Genomic DNA, 14,685 nt, shown 5'->3' on the forward strand with positions numbered 1-14,685 from the left:
CCTTGTCTCTCTCTACCACACTTGTGTCATTTTTGTTTAATATTGATCTTCTGATTTATGAGAACAAAAGCATGCACCTCTTGATTCTCCGCTCATGAGAAAGCTTTGCTGGTGTATAATAAAAGGGGGGGAGGGGACTTCCTGAAAGAGCTGCCTAATACACCCAGAAGCAGGAGTGTCTAGTGCCATAACCCCTTCCTTTGTTCCTCCCTGGCTGAAGCTTCGAGAGCATTCCAAACCGTGGTCCCAGGCAGGTGGGACTTGTATGCCTGCACTTTCACACGACACCCATAGCTCATAGCAGGGTTGGCCCAGTCAGTTTGAGGTGTCTAGGGCAGGGAAGCAAATAAGTTGAATTCTAATTTATATTCACAGGCTGTTCTGGTTTTTTAGAGTGCAAGAGTATTTTGCCAAAGGAAAAACATTTTGACTTCCAGGAACATTTCTAGGAAGAACATGTGTTACTATTTAACCTATAGCTGCATAAACCTTAAAACATCTACAATATTTGTTTTATTTTGGTAAAAATTAAAGTATCTTTCTTCTTTTAAAAAAAAATGGTAATCCCAAAATACAGGGCTTTCTTAGAAAGCAACATGCATCATATCTTGAACAAGTCTCCCAAATGGTTTCTCCTCCTCAGAAAGCCATGGTGAATCCATGTCTCCGGGTTCCTCTGTGTTTGTCCAGCTTGCTTTCTTAGAGGAAAGTCTGAACTCACTGGGCAGTCGGACAACGTTCAAGGCGTGGGCTAAGGATGCTTCTGTGAAATGTTTTGCTCTGTCCACAAGTATCTGATGTCAGAGTTTAATGTCCTGGGACTCTGACATTTTGGCAAGTGTTTTCTTAACTCTCAGGGCCGTCAGCCTGGAGGCAGGATTATGCGCCCAGCACTCTGTCATAAGCTTCCCCATCTGCCTGAGACACTGAAAGAGAAAGAGACATTGGAGTGACGTCAGAGAAATGTGCTCCGTATACAGCACTCAGAATTTGGCTTTTAGCCAGTGTCCATGAGGCCTGAAGCTATTTTTAAGGCACCAGTAAACTATGAACACCAAATTTTTTCATGTGAGCTGATCAGGACTTACCCAGATCCTCATATTTCCCTTGGGACAAGAGAAAACAAGAGGCTTTAAGGAGAGAGCAGGATGACCTTAAAGACAGTATTTAAAGACAGCAAACATGATGCTTGGTGGGTCTGAAGTCTGCTCCCTGATTGTTTACAACACATTACATATTTCAGCATTTTATCTAACTCTGTGCTGCACAAAGAAACACTGGTGTTTCTAAATCACAGCAGTCTCCTGTAACAGTAGCACAGTGCTGTAACGCTTAACAAGATTAATGACCTGTGGCTAGGTTTGCTAAAACTTTCTCCTGGATCTGTCTGTGGTCTATCAATTGTCTTGCTGCAAGGCACAATTTCGGTTCAGTCAAAATTATCAGTGAAGAGCTTTCAAATGATATCAATACACACAGTCTACCACAGGAGAATACCACTCCAGCAGCTCTCTTTGCTTTCTGCATGGCTTCTTGGAAGACATATACTAAGTAGCAATGCAAGAACTACACACAAGGCCGAGGAGAACCAGTCGACTGAATTTACAGGGAAACCTCACTTTATGAACAGTGTTCTATGTACCTCTCTTGGATGGGCACAGAATGTGCTTCAACTCATCTTGAACTTTCCAACATGCCAGAGACTCAGTTGTGGGTGAATGAATGCGGGAAGGTGGATGGAGAGACACTGGAGCAGAAAACAAGTCTGGAGTCCAGGTCTGTTCCACTCAATTTATCCAGCCTGGCAGCAGCCTTTCCCACTTATTTGGGGTTCTTATTTAAACCCTTACAATAAACAGATTTGTAATTTGGGCAAATATATATTAACTATATAAAAATATATTTATATTATTCATATGTTCATATAAATATATAAATACACACAACTATATGAGCATAATATATATAATATACAATATATAATTTGATAGCCAATTGAGGGGCTCCCTAAGAAAGACTATTTTCTACTCCCGTCAGACCTAAAATCATATTTGTGAAAGTAACTTTATTCAGCCTGAGCAGATTGTATTTATATACTTAGGAATGCATATACAAATGTGTATGCGGTGTGTGTGTGTGTGTATGTCAAAAACAATAATTTTAAAAAATGAAAGCTATGGGTTTGAGAAAGAGCACAGGGTTCACAGAAAGGTTTTGGGGAGGAAAAACAAGGAAAATAATATAATTATATTCCCATTTCAAAACTTAAAAATATTTTTATTTTAATTGTACATTTTGTATGTTCATGTGTGCATGAACATATCTCTGAGTCCAGGTACTCAGATACACCAAAATAGGGCATAAGGTTGGCTAGAGTTTCAGTTATTGTGAGCTGGGAACCAAATCAGGTCCACTTCAAATAGTCCACATAAGCAATGCCTTCTCTCTCATTCCAAGGCCAACAAAGCATTTTTGTTGATGAGGAGGCCAGCACCCTGAGGTAGGTCAGCAGAGAGCACCTGGATCATGTCACTGTATAGAAATCCTAGTTGCCTGTTGTTTACCAAATTCTGAAGGGAAGGGTTTGGTGACTTGTTTGGTGGAGGAAAAATAAACAGTCACAGTGCTTTCAAAGACATGGAGAGAAAGAAAAGCTGCTATGCAAATGTCAAAGCTGATATATGAGATATTGTTCTTGAGCGGTTGTGAGCTCAAAACCCAAATCAGGTCCACCTCAAATACTGTTATGCAGAATCAATCACTACCATCCGCTCTGTCATGTTACTGACAAGATAAAATCAGAGGAAACAGGAATGGATTTTGTGTCCTGCAGACAGTTCTACACAAACACTGCAATGCAACAACACTGCTGTCACCATGCAGACGGATGTCAGTAATGCCCATTCCAGTGTCTGACAAAGCAGGAGCAGATCTGGAAGTCGGCCATACCTTCCCCAAGCCCGGCCTCACCTCATCACTGCTCCATCGGTTGGGGAATGAAGGCCGTAACTTCTTCATGCACACGATTTCCCTCATGTCCTCATAAGAAGGGTCACTGGGCACCAGGTCGTGATAGGGAAGCTGGTATTCTTCCACTATACCTGAAGATGTGGTTATTAATGATATTATTTCCTATAAACTGGTAAAAATATGCCTAGCATACAAATTCCTTCAATTAAAGAATAATCTACTGCTATTAAACACGGGTTCTGGTTAACAACTAAGTTAAGTCTTGAAAAGCTTTCTCCCTAATGACAATTTAATTTACAATAAAATAATAGGGAGCCCAATGCTTCAAAGTGGTAGGTTCTCAAGTATCCCCTCACCTCCTGGTTACTTTCTGAAAGCTGGTAAAACAAGCACCCTCAATTTGTTTGAGCTGGTTATGTTTTTAAAGAACATATTAAGTCTCAATATAACATTAGAAGACATACCTTGAATCGATACTGAACCACATGTAACTGATTCTACTGCTAGCATGTGAGACTGAGAGCATTATAACTTTAGAAGTGTATCCCACTCAAACAAATATCGCATTCATTTATGTGTGTTTAATTATGAGAAGCTTTGCACATTCAATATTGGAGTTATACCTGAAAACACTAGCCATGATTCATCTTAGGTTTGAAGATTATCTGATTTTCACTTTCTTCTTTAAATTATCTATTTTACATATCTTACCCAATCTAATAGCTAATTTTACTATTTCTATGGCCTGCCCTTTAAGATGGGAGGCTATTTTCAGTATGTTCTTTTTAACATTATCTGATGATAGTAATCCTAAATAACCCTGTCCTCAGATGATGGCGAGGGCCACGGACAACCTCGTAGACTCTACCCTGTACCACCTTTTGTAGAAATGCTGTCACTTTTATCAGAACAGGTGAGACCATCACATTATAAGATTGCCTGTCACAGCATTAAACTCACTGAGATGACGGCATGTACCTATCAGTGCTGGGGAAGCTGAGGGAGAAAGGCTAAGGGTCGGAGTTCAAAGCCAGGCAGGGCTATATTGAGAGTGCAGTGCCAGTCTGGACTCCACAGTTAAATTCTGTCTCAAAACAAACATCAACTATAATATACCTCACTGAGGATTTATTCAGGCAAAATCTAGGGTTTGTGTTATATGACTTTTTGTAAATGCAAACTCATATAAAATATAAAGGGACTCGATGAGTCAAAACTTTTCTTTAACCAGTTCAAATGCATTGCCTGCGAGTTGTTTGTGCACAAGCAGTGACTGCATAGCATCATTTCTTGTATCATCTGTGTCTGCTGTTCCGCAGCTGTGGTTCACTGTACTCCAGTACTCAATGAAACGTTGGGCCCAGCTTATAGCAGACTTCACTTCATTTCAGCGTCTCTTTCTAACTCCAGAGGCACTGACCCAGATACATCTTGACAGTAAAGACTCTCTCTAGTTAACTCATTGCACGGATAGACCAAGGGATGGTAAGGCAAGACAGATATACAAACTAGACGGACTCAGGTAAAGCTAGGGGCCAAAGAGATGGGTGAATGCCTACGTTTGTGGAGGATCAGAATTTGGTTCCTAGAATCCCTGCCAAAAGTTGGCCTTCTTAGGAATTCTTATGCTTATGGAAAAATTATCATGAATAATGACAAGATTTTTATGCTTTAACTTCGTTTCTCTTTTCATGAGTGTTCGGGAATGGTGCCTCACCCTCCCATGTCTCTAGGTTATGTCTGTAAAGGAAGTATGGGAATGGGGATGCGGTCCAGCATGTAGGTGAGGAGAAGCGAGAAGGGGTGGGAGAGGATTTTGGAGGGACTGCTGGAGAACCTCTAAGAGAAGTGAGATGGTAGAACAAGAGGAAGAGAGCGCTGTGTGACGAGCCAGGGGAAGCTGGCAGTAAATCTGAGAAAGCAAATGTACTGGCCAGAGAGAGAGAGGAGGCAGCCAGCAGAGATGGTTCTAATATGCCAAGTATTTCCTGAAAGGATTATGACAACATCAACAGAGATGAAGGCAGGGAAGGAAAGAAAATCTGATATTGTATATAATATGCCAACTTTAATCCTTTCTGATCAGAAAGGATTTGCAAACATCTCCCATGAGCAGCTTTTCAAAGATGCTTCTTTCTTACCTCCAGAAACACATCTCCTTGCAATCTCCCAGAGGATGAGTCCGAAGCTGTACATGTCAGCCATGATGTAGGACTGGAAATGATTCCTATTCAAGCTCTCATCCAGCACTTCTGGAGGCATATAGCGCTTGGTGCCAACCCGGGTGTTGGGTGGGATGTCAACCTCATTTGTGTCACTAAGGAAAAGAAGGCAAGCCATTGTCAGCACTGGAGAGGCTGCTGTGGCTCCCTAAATGAACGTGTCAGTGGCAATTCAAAGAGAAACGCTTTCAGGATCAAAGGTGTCCACACAAAAACATTTCTTGGTAAAAAATAAATAAACATCCACAGGTTAAACATCCACACCACGTGTGACTAAATGAAGAGGAAGCCCCACATGTGAGATTATGTCACTGCAGAATTAGATTCAAACTGTCAATTATTGCTAGATATCTAATAAAACCTACACACAGTAGTTTGCTCATGCAACTCACACCCTTGGGATATAGGGACAGAGGAGAAGGAATACAAGGCCAGCTCAACTGTGTAATGAATTTGAGACCAGCACGATTTACACAAAATCTGTCTCAGAACTAAAATACACAGTAGCAAGTAAGCATCTTAGACGAATCTTTCTCCTCTTAATTACATATAATTTATTTGCTCTTTTAACTGGCTATATATATATATATATATATATATATATATGTGTGTGTGTGTGTGTGTGTGTGTGTGTGTGTGTGTGTGTGTGTGTGTGTAAATCAAGTTGGCTAAAACGTGTTAGCAATAGTTTATAACAAAGAAAACTGTGCCAGAAATACACTGAAAGGGAAACTAGAAATTATTCAGGTGGAAAAACACCACCCAACACACTGGATGAAACTGATAAATCTCAAAGAACCAATAAAGAGAAGCTTCTCTCCTGCTACTATGCCTGCTGATAAATATGTTGTGTGTACAAGGGTTTTCCATTGACATACATCTGAACATGTTACAATGTGTCATTTTTCATTATTAGAAGAATAAAGTAGCAGTCCCAACTAGGAAATCTTAGGTTCTAGACACACAAAAATAATATATCCCATATACATCCCATATACATCTCATATACAGACACCAAACCCAGACAATATTGTGGATGCCAAGAAGCGCATGCTGACAGGAGCCTAAAATAGCTGTCCCCTGAGAGGCTCTGCCAGATCATGACAAATACAGAGGCAGATACTCACAGCCAACCACTGGACTGAGAATTGAGTTCCCAATGGAGGAGTTACAGAAAGAATTGAAAGAGCTGAAGGGGGTTTAAAACCAAATAAGAACAACAATACCAACCAACCCGAGCTCCCAGGAACTAAACCTCCAACCAAAGAGTACACATGGAGGGACCCATGGCTCCAGCTGCATATGTACCAGAGGATGACCTTGTTGGACATTAATGAGAGGAGAAATCCTTGGTTCTGCCAAAGCTCAATGCCACAGTGTAGGGAAATGCCAGGGCAAGGAGGTAGGAGTAGGTGGGTGGGTGGGGGAGCACACTCATAGAAGCAGGAAGAGGGGGGGTGGGATAGGGGGATTTCAGAGCGGAAACCTGGAAAGGGGTTAACAACATTTGAAATGTAAATACATAAAATATCAATAAAAATAACAATAATATGGGGAAAAGGATAACTCTAGTCTCTAATTCTACTTAAGAGTACACAGTGAGAAAAGAAAGCAAGAATCATGTTGGGCTAGGACACCCAAGAAAGTATGCGGAAACCTGGAGATACGTTCTGGCCCCAGTTGATGGAGACTTTTTGACAGCTCAACTCTCAGATCCTTTGTGCCTGTTGGAAGCTGAGAGGACCGGCAGTGGCTGTGGATGTGTGGTGAGGCTCTGCTGGGGAACTGAAAAATAAGTGCTGTCAATGACACTTATCCCTCCCCTCCTCTGAACTCTCCCTCTCAGTCAGTCCATAGAAAATAACTGTCAGTCAACGACACAGACAGCATTCCTCCTCCCACATGCATGCTTACGACGGCCATTCCTTCTCCCTTTCTTATGCACGGGAGTTTCCCAACAGTATCTGAACAGCATCTTCCCTATGAGTAGCAGAAAACATCTTCTGTGAGAAGTACCTGGCAATGTAAAGAATTTGAGTTCCTGAACACCTGCTATAGTTATTTGGTGTCGCCCTAAGGACAAATGTTTTGGTTTGTCTACACTTATCACATAGCTTGCACCGGGTAGGAAAAATAAAATGAAGTAGGAGGAAGGAGAAAAGCCTGCTGACATCAGCCCTTAAAGAGTAATGTAAAGCTGTTATATAAAGACACAAAATAAAGGTGATCTACCTAGATGGGTAGATCAAATTTTGTTGGGCAAACTGATTTTGTGAAAGATTAGTATTCATCTAATAGAAAATGTCTCAAGTAGTACATTTAAAAACAAAACAAAACAAAGAACAAATGTGCTAATTACAGGTAACTCCTGGATATAACCAGACTTCATATTCTCTCAGATAGAGTAAGACGAGACTAGATGAGATGGCATCCCTCCTGATGATCTGACAGGATGATACCAAGAAACATGCTAAACTGAGCAGTCAATGAAGCCTCAACCATACAAAAGAACTACAGTGAACTCAGTAAAGCTGGAAGCAGGAAACGTGACTGTCAGGGTAGAGTACACCAACTGGTCATCTTGTTCAAACTGTCAGCCTTGAAAGCATATATACAAGTAACATTACATGAACTCTACAGTTATATTAGGAATATATATCTATATACAAATATAGATGTGCACTTACAAGCAGTAAAAAAAAGGCTAAGAATTTGTAGGAGAATGGATAGGAAGGTTTGGAAGAAGGAAATAAAAATAGAAATGCTAAAATTAAATTATAATCCTAAAAATAAACAAAGGGGAAGTAAGTAAGGACCTTCAGTAGTATCATACCTGTTCTCAAATAATAGCAGAGATTAAAAAAAAAAATGAGCTTCTATTAATCTTCAAGACTAAAAGTGGAAATTAAGTTGAATATGGGTGTACAAGAATAAAAAAAAGAAAGTGGATTCAGAAGCTGTCAGACTTAGGAGAGGGTAGAGAGAGGACCACTGAAGAAAGTAAACAAGAAGGGAGCAACAGGGTGAGGGTCTTCAACCTATTCCAGCCTTGTTCTCCATGCAGGAGCACAAAACAGTGAGAGACAAAGTCAGCAGAACAGATGTATATTATGAAAGATGTACAGAGGAGAGAGTAACTCCAACCCCACAGAGCCAGTGTGGATGCTGTAAGGGTCTCACAAGTGAATTACCAAATCCTATGGTTGTGCAAAGGAACTTTAAACAGAATGCTTGTTATGTCGAGGAGACATAAAAAGAAAAAAAATGGGGGACAAGAAAGAGTATATATGACATCTTATTTCTATTGAAAAGACTAGAGGAAGGAAGGCAAACTGTTATTATCTGTTAATATTCAACTATAACAAAACTGTCATTGGAAATGCCTTATGTGTGCTTATAATAAGTCATAACTAAAATGTATGTAAATATATATTATTAAATATATACAAGTATATTTAATATATCAGGGTCGATGACTGGAAAGTATATATTCCAATGACTAAGAAAAGCTATAGGCATAAGACCATGAAATTAAAAAATCATTTATAAACTAGATAAAATTAGCAAAAAAAAAAAAATGGATTTCTTCTAAGAACTGAAAATACTCTGTCAAAAATGTGGGTTCTGCACTAAACATCAAGGGGAAATGAGCTCTTTATCTTTCCCATGGACAGAGTGGGGGAAGGGTCTCTTTAGTGTCCCTGTGGAAAACAGTTGGGGTTAGCAATCAGAAGCTGGTAACAGAGGTGAAGGCTCTAGAGAATTACAGGAACATATTGTCTCCTTCAATTATAAGTTCATAATTAATATTCCCACTAGATCTAACCAGGCTTTTGTTTTTCTTAGTGTGTGTACCAAGGAGTTATAAACTTAAGTAGAATTAGAAAAATAACATGTAATTTGAAGATAATAATGCCAATATTAAAATCACAATCGATCTCATCTTAAATGGAACAGAGGGTAGTTTACTCTGAAACTATTTCGAGGGAACAAAGACTTAGGCTACTCTCAAATTTCACGTTCCTGTTTACAAGTGGCTTCATATAAGTGTTACACTTTTTACAGAACAGAGAAAGGCATACATCCAGACAAGTTTAAAATGCACTGGTACGTATGTCAAAGAGGGAGTTTCATGCAGCAAGATGGAGTTTCCATAGGTGTGTAAGAAAGGTAAAGAGGGTATACCAGACAGGAAACAGGTCCTGAGATGACAGGCTATAGCAGACAAGAACGCAGAAGATGATAAAGACCCATTATTTAATCAGAAAAGGAGATATATGCAAGGTAGACACACAGGAAAGAACAGAGATCAAAAAAAAAAAAAAAAAAAAAAAAAAAAAAAAAAAAACCAAGCCCATCATAAGGACCCACATAAATGAGTGAGATCCAATTTAAATAGAGGGTCAAGGATATGCATATGTATGTAACTCTTCATGGTGGTGCATCACCATCCTTGTCTGGGCTGCATGCTGACAAGGAGTTAAAAATCTTTGACATCTCTATCTGGAGGCCAAATTCTCCTCTGGCTGAGGCCTTTTTCTTTTCCCGGCATGAGATTCTCAGAGAAATTCCCATTTCTTTGGGGTCCATGGTTTTAATATTCTGATAGGTTTAAAGAAACACATTTCTCTGGAGTCTCCCCTTGAGATGGAACAGGAGAAATCTGTATCTCTAAGACCCCCAAGAATCTCTCAGACACCGAGCCACCAACCAGGCAGCATACACTAGCTGGTCTGAGGTCCCCAACACATATATGACAGAGGACTGCCTGTTCTGAGCTCAGTGAGAGAAGATGCGCCTAACCCTCAAAAGATGTGTGGCCCCTGGGAGTGGGGAAATCTGGTGGGATGGGGTGGGGTGGGAGGGCATGAGTACATCTTCCTGGAGATGGGGGAGAAGGAATGGGATGAAGAACAGTTGGAATGTGGACTGGGACAAAGACTGTACTGTAAAAAATAGATTAAAAATAATTAAAAAAAAATAGAGACACAAATTTTTCTTAAGAAGTGCTTCATTTCTGCCAGTCACCTTACACTTTCTCATTTTTTGTTTTAATTCTGTTTTAATGCCCCAATCTCTGGTGGGATATATAATGCCTCTTCTTACTGTAACTTCAAACTGCATGCCAAGCCTGCATTTCTGACCTGTCACTGGATAGCAGTGTTATGACAGTGAAATAAAAAAATCAGAGATTCAAAGTGATGGCAAAGGGCCTCCTAAGTGTCTAAGATCAAGTGATTGAAGGAGCCAGACCAGGATGATGTTGGAGTAAGTATGAATCCTCCTGCTACTGCTTCTAATAGGGAGAAGCCGAGGGGGATAACTTGATGTAATGTGTGTGCACGACAGAGACAGAGAGAAGAAAAGCAATGACAGATAACAAGCGGAGGAGTAAGGCTATGTTATCCCCCCCCCCCAAGGTGCCTGCCTGCCAGGCAGGACTGTGCCAAGAGGGGATCAATGGAACCATGCCCTGAAGTGGAAATTTCTGACATCTTTGGAGATTCAGTTGTGCCACGAGATGTTTTTTTTTCTGGAAACTGTGTTATGAGAGGATGTTTTGTATGAAGCAGACACATGGGAGGGTGTTTTGCAGAGAACAGACACGAGGTGTTTTCTGGAAGCAGCCTGGGAAAAGGGAATTTGCTAGATGCTTTGCTAGAGCAGAAACTAAAGAGAACACGCCATGTTTGGAAAGGGTATAAATATAACCCAACAGACAGAGGATGACACTGAGTATTGGTTTGTGTTGCCAATCTTTGCTGGTCATCATTTCTCATGACTTTATAGAGAAACACACCAAAGAACTTCTGGTGGTGGCAGGGTGTCTTCTTCCTGCTACCTTGGACTTGGGCCAATTGGCAGAGCCCCATGGTATCTTCTAGACCAAATTGCTGTTGCTGATTCATGAATGGTGTTTGTGAGTAGATCAAGCTACCACCGCTGATTCATGTGAACTGACTGAATAATATCCTGACAACGCAGATTAGAATTACCCCCAAAGAACTACTTCCAAGCAGCTCAACATTCTCCTTTGCCCTATTAACTTTTCCTTTCTACTTCTTCTGGTAGGTGGTGGGGTGGAAGTGAAGTTAAAGCATTTTAATACACTTAGTAAAGCAGGATTTGAAAAATAGAAGCCTGCAATGCACACAGCTGGAGAATGTATGCTACCACTGGCTTCATTCAGAACGTTGTCACTTGGGGAAAATAACGATTGAAATTTTACCCAGCCTTATTCTCTCAGAGAAGCCAGAACACTCTTTGACCCATGCTGATTCAATTCCAAGTTATACCACCTGCTGGGTATCCTTGAACACCCACAGGCCCAGTTAGTAGCCTGTGTCCCATGTGCTCAGTGTACTGCTTAAGCTCAGGTAAAAGGTTTATAGTCTGAAAGTGGAGGATAAGGGGGTTTTTAACAAAACCTTTGCTAGCCTTAATGTGCATTATATCTCTTGTAATTATTAAGCCTTCCAATCACACGTCTGCACCAGGAATTCTGGCAAGAGGAGTTAGTGATGGAAAATTCTACTTTGTCTCTCAGCATAGTGCACACTCTCTAGGGCAACAAAGGCTGGACATGTGTTTCCTTAAGGTCATGAACAGAGCCCACTGCGGAAATGAGAGTCTATCAGGAACAGAGTAAACCAGCAGGGCCTCCACTTCCTGAACCTCAGAGTGGGCCTCCTGCTGGAAACCATTGATTCCCAGGAGGAAGGAAAGGAGGAGAGAAGTCAGGGTGAGAGAAAGCTTTCCTACCGAGAAAGACAGTAAGTAAACATTGAGCTTCTTGAGTGAATAAGGTATAAAGCTTTTGAAAACTAAGCACGTTCAAGAACTGAGAAAAGACAATGTATAAATGGGGTGATGGATAGGTTAGACATATGACCGATGTTTGAAACGATAAACAATATACTTGAAGGAGTAGTGAATCTCTTGTCATGGCAGATATATCGGAGGTGTGACATGCAGAGCTTGCACAGGGTTATGCACATACCATTGTGTTTCCTGAATTATTTTCCCAGCAGCTGTGGGACCGACTTACTCAGCTGACTTCTACACATTCATAAGCTCCCTGGGTGTGGAGCATTTTCTGCAGTACTGTTGTTCACCAGAGCTCAATGTTTGTGATGGTCACTATTTATTGACAAAATGACAGGATCTCAAATTACCCAGGAGGAAAATCACTGGGCGTGTCTGTAAGGAAGTTTCTACAGTGGATTGATTAAGGCAAGAAGACCGCCAAACCCCATGTAGGTAGCACCATTCTGTGAACCGGAGTCCTGGTCAGAATAAGGAGGAGGTGGCACTCCTCTCTCTGCTTCCTGACAGTGGTGCAAGTGTGCCCAGCTGTGGACCTCCCTACCTTTCTGCCCCCCCCCCCTGCAGTGGTAGGCTGCATCTTCAACCTGAGCTTTTACTTTCCTTTTGTCTGGCATAGTATTGCAGCAGCAAGGAAAGGAACTAAAACAATGTTGCAAAAACCAAATTCCTAAGAATCTCAATATGTTAAGAAGTCTTCATCAAAGATGGAGACACCTGAAAAAAAAAATTACTGGGAATATTGACTCCATCACTAATGAGCTTAGTTCTATGAATTTGATGCTAGGACTTTAAAAGGTAGTGTCGGAGTAAATATATATATCAGTGCAGAGCCAGTCCTTTCCCTGTTTGGACAATTCACAACCATCAGAGGGGAGAGCTATACAGCAGTGAGCTATACAGCAGTCCAGTCTTGTCACTGTAGGTCTGCTTAAGATTCAACACCTGAGATGCCATGATTTATTTCTCCTGTTGAAAATGTCTTATTTGGACACTGAAGGACTGGAAAGCTATTTGACTGAGCGAGACATGAAAGCTGTGTGCATTCCTTCAAGGCACTTTATATGGTGTTGCTTTTCCCCTCCTCAGGGACAGTGGGGATCTCCTGACATCACCTAGATTAAATCTCATTTGAGCAGGAAACTTATCAGCGAAAGAAGCCAACAAGAGCAAAAGTGTTGCGTGCACAGAAAGTCTCCAAGGTACTCAATGGTGCTCTCTGTGATTCTCAAGTTCCCTGGGAACCTTCCAGAAATTACCTAAGACAATTATCTTCTATATGCAGGCAAGATTAAATTCTTACAGGAAATTCACATATGGACATGGGTTAGCTATGATTCTATCTGAAATAAAGCACCATATATAGCTGCACAGGCACAGACACACAACAAAAAACATCATGAAGGGTGAAAATCAGAGAAATGGGTAAAGCAAGGCTTAAAACCAGGGCTAAAATTGGAAGATATCAAAACTCTGACACATAGGAGATAAAAATAAAAATGTCTGAAATTATCCAGTGCAATCACTCTCTGGAAAAGGAAATAAGTCTTTGAAGCCAGCATCCTCATCGTTTTTCTCCTTTGAGGAATAGGACATTGTACACCAAAGATATCCCAAATTATCCCTTAAGAGTCTCCTTTTCATAGAGCCAAGATTCACATGAAACTTGTGAGATCATTTAATTCATTCTCCTTAAACAAAAGTAAATTTCAGAAATAAAAACTCACCTTAATTAAAATTCCCAAGGACGTGTTGGCTTACCTTTCTTGTGCCTACACTTGCTGAATTAAAACAGTAGCAGCATTTTGTATGTAGAACTATATCAAGTTGCAAGGGAGTCACACTATGGATTTGACATGACTTTTGCTCTCTAGGTACCAAGGACTACCCAGAGAAATGAATCATATTTGAAAACAATGATAACTACAGACAGACAATGTCCATTACATTATTTTAGGACACAGAAGGTGGCATCTTTCTTCGTAGATATGGATTGAGAGACAGTTCTGAAACAATGGAAGTATACATAGAAAAGCTGAAATATTCCTAGCCAGGGTCTTTAGAAGCAAAAGCATCAGCCACTATGGGATATGCAGGGAGAAAACAAAGCTATTTAATATTGTAAAGGAAATACAACTCAGAATGTAGGCACACTAGAAAGTTATGAAGACTTTGTTGATTACCTGAAGCTAGGACAACATGCTGTTCTTCCTTGCATAGTCTGTATGTAATTCGATTACCCAGCATGCAAGACAGAAAACACCTCCAGAGTCATGGCAAAGATAGTGAGTGTGGAAGTTTGACAGACATGTGCTCTGTTTACTCTCTACCAGGAGAGAGAGATAAGAAGCCAGAAATCTCTGCAGTGGTGTGAAAAAAGCCTTGAGACATTGTATAGGGCCATTAGTAACTAACAACAGTTGTCCCTTAGCTCTGAAGATTGGTGGTAGTTAAATAGAAAAGGGACTGCAAGCTATACAGATAATAAGAAAATTACAAAAGCTCTTGCGGGTATAGGAATGTGCTCAGAATGAACAGGGAAAGGTAAGAAACATGGTGGGAGTGAATCTCAAGAACAGACCAAGGTCAGTAAAGAATGCAGAGCATCAAGGGACCCTAACTACATTTTAACCTAAGGCCACGAGAAACTAAAATTATGATGGCTTCC

The 14,685-nt window shown here is 40.6% G+C and overlaps 1 protein-coding gene across 1 annotated transcript in view; it reads right to left on the bottom strand.

Annotated features, from left to right (window-relative positions):
- Positions 1-617: 617 nt before the first annotated feature.
- Positions 618-14,685, bottom strand: part of BMPR1B (bone morphogenetic protein receptor type 1B) — a 131,148-nt gene continuing 117,080 nt past the window's right edge. The window contains exons 9-11 of the mRNA XM_080916429.1: positions 5,112-5,287; positions 2,971-3,101; positions 618-926 (exon numbers count right to left, since the gene is read on the bottom strand). Of these exons, the coding sequence (XP_080772555.1) occupies positions 801-926; positions 2,971-3,101; positions 5,112-5,287 (433 nt within the window). The 3' untranslated portion in view covers positions 618-800. The remainder of the gene's footprint in view (positions 927-2,970; positions 3,102-5,111; positions 5,288-14,685) is intronic.

Source organism: Micromys minutus (assembly GCF_963924665.1).
Source record: "Micromys minutus genome assembly, chromosome: 4".
Taxonomy (NCBI): Eukaryota; Metazoa; Chordata; class Mammalia; order Rodentia; family Muridae; genus Micromys; species Micromys minutus.